The sequence below is a fragment of the Octopus bimaculoides genome, chromosome 5 (assembly GCF_001194135.2).
Source record: "Octopus bimaculoides isolate UCB-OBI-ISO-001 chromosome 5, ASM119413v2, whole genome shotgun sequence".
NCBI lineage: Eukaryota > Metazoa > Mollusca > Cephalopoda > Octopoda > Octopodidae > Octopus > Octopus bimaculoides.
The window spans coordinates 35,014,676-35,022,163 of record NC_068985.1 but is presented as its reverse complement, the minus strand read 5'-3'; the positions used below and the strand labels follow the sequence as shown (position 1 = coordinate 35,022,163).

The 7,488-nt window shown below is 37.1% G+C and overlaps 1 protein-coding gene across 1 annotated transcript in view; it reads right to left on the bottom strand.

Annotated features, from left to right (window-relative positions):
• Positions 1 to 799: 799 nt before the first annotated feature.
• LOC128247864 (uncharacterized) overlaps positions 800 to 7,488 on the bottom strand; it is a 29,226-nt gene continuing 22,537 nt past the window's right edge. The window contains exons 4-5 of the mRNA XM_052968045.1: positions 3,277 to 3,597; positions 800 to 831 (exon numbers count right to left, since the gene is read on the bottom strand). Of these exons, the coding sequence (XP_052824005.1) occupies positions 800 to 831; positions 3,277 to 3,597 (353 nt within the window). The remainder of the gene's footprint in view (positions 832 to 3,276; positions 3,598 to 7,488) is intronic.

Sequence of the window (7,488 nt, the reverse complement as noted above, 5' to 3'; positions counted from 1 at the left end):
ATCCTTGTGGAGAAAACACATATTTATGAAACAGAACTCTATTGTCTCCACTGAACAAAAAGGCTGCTAATGAAGATGCAAAGACCAACTTCTAGTTAATTGCATGATCCTTCAGAACTGTCATAACAAATGCAGAAATCTCAGTTACACATAGATTGATTATAAAAAGGCCTTTGACAGCATACTGCATTCATGGATCTTGAAATTGCTGGATACTTTCAAACTTTCTCCTGTAATTTCAAGCTTCCTGAAGCATAACATACCATTCTAATGGAGTTCTGACTTCAAACAATATTAACTTCAACTGTGGATTTTACAAGATGACTCACTTTGCCTCCAATTTTCAGCATAGTCCTAATATTTCTTACAAGGGGGTTTGATAGAACAGGATATGTGTATAAAATCAAGAATAAGAAAATAAGTTGTTATCTATTTGATATGGCTAACTTAAAACTCTATAGCAAAGACAATGATGAGCTTGAAGGCCTATTACATACTGTGAAAGCATTTAGTGATGACATCATGATGGAGGTTGGTCTTAAAAAATGTACTGCGACCACTTTCCAGGAATAGAATTGAAGACCTCAAATTCAGTTGTGTTAGCTGTTGACACAGTCATAAAAAGACTTGAGCAAAAAACAAACTTACAAATACCTAGGAATAAATGAAGGCTCTGGCATTCAGCATGCAAGCATGAAAGAGAAGATCAGGAAGGAATGTTACAGGAGAGTTCGAGCAATCCTGAAATCTGAGCTAAATACTTTATAATAAGGTGTTAGCCATAAATTCCTTTGCAGTTCTAGTTGTTACTTATAGCTTCAATGTGTTGAACTGGAATATCAGTGAAATAAAGAACATTGACAGGAAAATTTTTATGTTGCTAACTTGCAATAAGATGCACTACCCAAAGGCAGATATTGATTGTCTTAACCTTCCTAGAGCCCAAGGAGGTCGATGTATGAACCAGTTTGAAATCTCTTACAAAGCCACAACAATTTGACTGGCCAGATATCTTGAAAGGTCTAATGACTGGATGCTGAAACTTGTTGAAAATCATGAGAAGAATAAGAAGCTTCATTTTGTCAGGAAGGAGAGTAAAAAAATTGCTATTGAGTTCATGCATAAAACCGGGTTGAACAGCATGATAGAAGCGTGGCAGCTTTTGTTGCAAAGAAGGTGAAATCAATGGAATAAAAAAGCACATGAGCAATTGGCTGGCTGAAAAATGGAGTACACTCGAGTTGCCAATTTTGCAGTGATGAGATTTAAACTGTTGACCTCTAATCTCCGAATACAAAGTTTTAGCACCAGTGGAATATAAATCAAGACATGAAAGTCTTGGCCAATATCTATACTGGTTAATATGTCAACATTATAAAATCAAACTGCTGATAAATAGTATAAGCAGGCTGTAACTGAGGAAGAAAATGTAACAATTCTTTGGGACATTCCAGAACATACAGACAACCCCATCAAAGCCAATTAGCTGGATATTATTGTGTAAGACCAAAACAATAAAGTCTGTTTATTGAATGACAAGCTCAGAAAATTTTAAATTTTGCTCACTGAAGTCAAAAAAATTGTTTTATCTCAAGTCAGTTACTATACAAGTGATCAGTAGGAGCACTTGGAATGATCAAAAAGGGAACTGAAAACTATTTGAAAATGATACCTGGTTAACCATCCATGCAAGGAGTGCAAAGATTGTTTTAATGGGTGCATTACATATATCGAGAAGAGCATTGCTGCTGTGACTTTTTCTTTTTTTCTTCATTTTTTCCTCTTTTCTATTATCTTTTTTCTTTTGTCTTTCTTTCTTCTTTTCCCCTTTTTTTTTCTTTTTTTTTTTTTTTTTTTTTTTTTTTTGCTTTTTCTATCACTTGTCTTTGTAAATGAACAATCTTATGTATTTATTTTAAAGATCTACCACTGTATACAGTGAGCTTCTTTGTCCTAAGTGTTGGGAAAGCACTCGGCAAGAAATGGAAACAAAGTTCAAAAAAGAAGTAAAACTCATAATGATGATGATGATGATGATGATGATGATGATGATAATGATGATATGACAATAAGTATTACTTCTTTGTATGGTTACTATTTTTGTCTCTTATTGAGAATTTTCAAACTAGCTACTTTGCTTGTTGCAAAATGAGTGACCAATGGTACTTATTTTTCTATATATTGCAAGCTGGAACAAATCCCTGTTATTTCTAGCAGTCAAGTGTTCACAATTGAAGGTGGGCACAAGTAGCCTGAAACCATTCGATCATGTGATCCCGTCATCTGCTTGCAATATATATGGGGTGCAGGTTGCACCAGTAACTAACTGGCAGGGTATTTGCCTTGAGTTAAAACAGTAGTAACATCAAACAGCCATATTGATGTGGCGATAAATATTACTTCTAATAATTACAATATTCTGCTTAATACCATACAATGGCAAACATTCTGGTTTTTATGTTTAACCTGAGCTTAAAACTGAAGAGCTCTCAGAGAAAACAAACACCACCATATTGTACATCCATATAGAATATAACTAACAATTAAATGCCATCAAGCTCATTATCTTCCCTCCAATGTAATCTTCAGCAGGGCTATAGAATACTGCAGCAAGAATCTATGAGGCTAACAAGCTAAAGAAAGAATAATGTATATACCAATGCCATGTGACAACTATGCAAAAATCACAGTGAAAATACCTAACATCATGGTGTTAGGACTCACCATACAACATTGTTGAAAAAAGTAAAATGTTGCAAAACATTTTCTTTGCTGAACAGATAAACATTTGCCAAATGGCCATATATTTCAAAAGCTGTTCAGGAATATTAGAACTAAAGAAAGTTACAGCTGTACAAAAACATGTCTAATATTCTCAAGAACTACAATACAAAGTTATTGCAAACTAAAAGTAAAGAGAAGGGAGCAGATATGCAACTGACTAAACATACATTTTTAAAGAACACATTTGTTTTAGCTATGCATCTTACTCTGGAAAGTAGAACTCAATGAAATAGATGCTTTAGTAAATTTATGCAAATTACAGAAATGACCGCATATATTTTGGGATCTGTTAGTTCATTATTGGCCAGTGATACAACATTATAACAACAAAAATGTAAATCAATAAAAAGAAAAACTCTTTTCAAAACTGTTAAAGTTATGTAATCTTCTCGTTGTGTTAGATATAAATTTAGAAATGTACATATATTTCAAGTAAAAATTTTGAACAAATCTGGTGTTTGTACTTTATATATAGAAAAAGTAAAAACTTACATTTCATATGCAAATCAAGTTCCTTTGAATATTTATCAAATTCCTTTTTACCCGGAAAATATGCAACACACTGTAATTTCTGAAAATTCATATTAAGAGTTAATGTCAGTTTTGATGATAAAGTGGTCAGGTTTCCTGATTTGATTGACTTGTTTGCAATATACTCTGTAGCATTTTTTAGTTTTCCATCTTTCTTAGTAATCAACCAATAGACTGAAAATACAGGGTTGGTGTCTTTAATAAGGCATTCATAACTTTTATTCTTATTTTCCACTAGATCTGTGTCAGAAGTAGCCTTGATTGTGACCAATTTTGGTAAAACTGAAGTAGAAGAATTGACAAAAATTACGTCAATGCATGAATGTATTTTAGTCTGTGTGTGTTTGCACGCGCACGCATTTGTGTGTGTGTGCGTGCATGTGTGCATGCATGCGTGTGTGTGTAATTGTGTGTGTTTTGAAAATATATCCTCATTTTTGTTGGATAGTGGGGTTGAGATTATAGCAATATCATGAATATTGTTTATATATTTTTAGTTAGATGAAAAATAAAACAGTATTATCTTTGTTGATATCAATAATCAGAAGGTATTGCACAAAACTCACTGAGTGATCTAACTTAGCAAACCATCACATATATGGACCAACTGGAATGCTTTCTTATGCTTTTTTCTTCAGATATGCAGATGACATTTTCAAGTTCAACTCTTCTCATGGTGAGACTGACAGTATATCTTGTACAATAAATAATATTGACAACTATGTAGACATTGAAATGGAATACTCCATTGACATAGGAACTCAATATCTACAGGAAAACCACAAATTAGCCTTAGCGAGAAGCACTAAATCACTAAATATACACTGATATCACAGATAAATAACAAATGGGCAAAACAGGAAATATAACTGCTAATATAAAGCAGTCTAGAAAATTCTGTTGTCATCTGTGCTGCAGGTGCCTAGGTCTTTCTCCTAACAATCATACGCATCAGTTAAAATTTCTCTACATTTATTCCTAATTATAGTGTAGGGTACTGCCAATGGACTTATAACAGACAAGCTGTAGATAGGGACTTTCACTGTGGGCTATTGAGTTGGTCCTCAGAAAAGGGAGTTCTGGTTAGGCAGGAGAAGAGTCTGGATATTGAAATGGCCAATCATACTCTCCCTGACAGTGAAGCTGATTAAAGCTAAATAAACAATACACTGACACACTCTTGTTTCTGGTTACTTTTATGTATAGCTTAACAAAGCTATAATGGCATCCTTTTGTTCCTATATTTTCTTTCTCCAAGTTATCTTTCATTCCTGTGTCTGCTTATCTCTGACTCTTATGTTACTTGTCACTAATCGATGTTGTGAAGTGTATTCTTCACTAGGAAAGGTCTACATTTCCACCAGCAAACCAGCCCTTTTGTTTGTGAAAATGTAATCTGTATGACTAATTGTGTTCACCAGATTGGTAGGTGGTTGGCTGGATTTTTAAAGTATGTGTTTGACCAATTTCATCACAGGATTCTAAGAGCCTTACACCCTCCTCATTTCTTAAACCACATCCAAAACTTTCACTAATATCATGGTAAACATCATCATGTTGGCCAACATGTTAATTGAAGTTGTCAGCTGCAACAATGAAAACATTGTCAATCATTATTGAGGTAGTCTGTAGAAGGAGCATATTGAAGTGGTTCTTCCATTTTTATGTTAATCCTGTGTGATACATGTGTGGAAATAAAAGTTGCTGTTGAGTTGTCTATAACTAGTCTCATCTTTGTTATCCTATAATACACGTTCTCTACTTCAGTTACTTTATCTATCTACAGTGAGGGGAAATAAATATTCGTACATGTCAAAATTCTTTATTTATTTAATTTCTAATGAATATAAATGGGATAAACCAATACTATATTTGCATAGACATGCATAAACCAAGAATATGGAAAAGAAGCTAATAAATTATAGTAACTAAAATATCTGGCAGTGTTGGCTATAGCCTAGTCACCTGTATTGTTAACCAGGTGATACACGAAGGAGTCATACCCAATGACTGGCGTAGCAGCACCATAGTCAACTGCTACAAGGGTAAAAGTGATGTTTTAGATAGAAATAACTACAGTAGTATCAAACTTCTGGATCAGGTGATGAAGGTCATGGAGAGGGTCATAGCACAACTAATTAGGGAGAGAGTATGCTTAGATGAGTGCAGTTCAGTTTTGTCCCAGGTATATTCCTGGTACGACAACTGCAGGAGAAATACCTAGCCAAAGATAAACTTCTATACTTGGCTTTTGTGGACTTGGAGAAAGCCTTTGACAGGGTCCCCCGGTCCCTTATCTGGTGGGCAATGCAGAAACTAGGGATTGATGAATGGTTAATAAGAGCAGTACAAGCCCTATACAGAGGTACCATTAGTAAGGTTAGGGTTGGCAATGAGTATAGTGAAGAATTCCTGATAGAAGTAGAGGTCCACCAAGGATCAGCCCTCAGCTCCCTCTTATTCATCATAGTTCTTCAGGCAATAACAGAGGAATTCAAGACAGGTTGCCCCTGGGAGCTCCTCTATGCTGATGACCTGGCCCTCAAAGCAGAATCACTACCAGAACTAGAGAAGAAATTTCAGGTGTGGAAGCAAGGTTTAGAAACGAAGGACTTTAGAGTAAATGTCACAAAACCAAAGTCTTAGTAAGTAGGAAGGCGAACACATCACACACCCCTTCAGGTAGATGGCCCTGTTTGATCTGTAGAAAAGGTGTAGGTAGAAACACCATATGATGTACCCAATGTAAGCTATGGACATATAAGAGGTGCAGCAACATCAAAGGAAGATTAACCTGGAAGATAGCTTTCAGTGCAGCAGATACACTGGGGCAATAAACACCACAGAAGCTCAGAAAACAGATTCCATCCCATGCCAAGGTCAGAAACTAGAAGTAATTGATAGCTTCTGCTACCTAGGTGACCAAGTCTGTAGTGGGGGTGGATGCTCAGAGAACATTGCCACTAGAATATGAATAGCCAGGGCAAAGTTCAGAAAGCTTCTACCTCCTACTGGTGACAAAGGGCCTCTCGCTCAGAGTGAAAGGTAGATTGTACGATGCATGTGTGCGAGCTACCATGCTTCACGGCAGTGAAACATGGACCATGACTGCTGACAACATGCATAGGCCCGAAAGAAATGAAGCTAGCATGATCCACTAAATGTTTAATGTCAGTGTTTACACACAACAGAGTGTAAGCGCCCTGAGAGAAATGTTGGACATAAAAAGCATTGAAAGTGGTGTGCAAGAGAGACGTCTGCACTGGTATAGTCATGTACTAAGGATGAATGAGTAGAGCTGTGTGAAGAAGTGCCACTCTCAAACAGTTGAAGGGACCCATGACAGAGGGAAACCCAGGAAGACATGGGATGACGTGGTGAAGCATGACCTTTGAATGCTGGGCCTCACAGAGGCAATGACAAAAGAGCAAGACCCCTAGAGATATGCTGTGACTGAGAACACCTGGCAAATAAAGTGAGATCACAGCTGTAGCCTATGCCAGTGTCATATAACCAGCCTACTCAAAAGTATCTTTTGGATTGTAGGGCAACATGCTGTGTTTGAGGACACCTATTGAGTTAAGTACATCAATATCAAAATCAAATCAAACCACAATCAAATAGAAATTGTAGTTGTGGCTGATGCCAGTGCTGCCTGTCTGGCTCCCCGTGCCAGTGGCATGTAAAAAGCACCATCCAAACGTAGTTGATGCCAGCCCCCTCGCCCCAACTGGCTCCTGTGTTAGTGGCATGTAAAAAGCACCATCCAAACATGGTCGATGCCACCCACCTCTGACCCTTGTGGCAGTGGCTCGTAAAAAGCACCCACTACACTCTTGGAGTGGTTGGTGTTAGGAAGGGCATTCATCTGTAGAAACACTGCCAGATCAGATTGGAGCCTGGTGCAGCCTCATGGCTTCCCAGACCCCCAGTCGAACTGTCCAACCCATACCAGCATGGAAAACAGACGTTAAATGATGATGATGATATATATATATCATCATCATCATCATCATCATCGTTTAACGTCCGCTTTCCATGCTAGCATGGGTTGGACGATTTGACTGAGGACTGGTGAAACCGGATGGCAACACCAGGCTCCAGTCTAATTTGGCAGAGTTTCTACAGCTGGATGCCCTTCCTAACGCCAACCACTCAGAGAGTGTAGTGGGT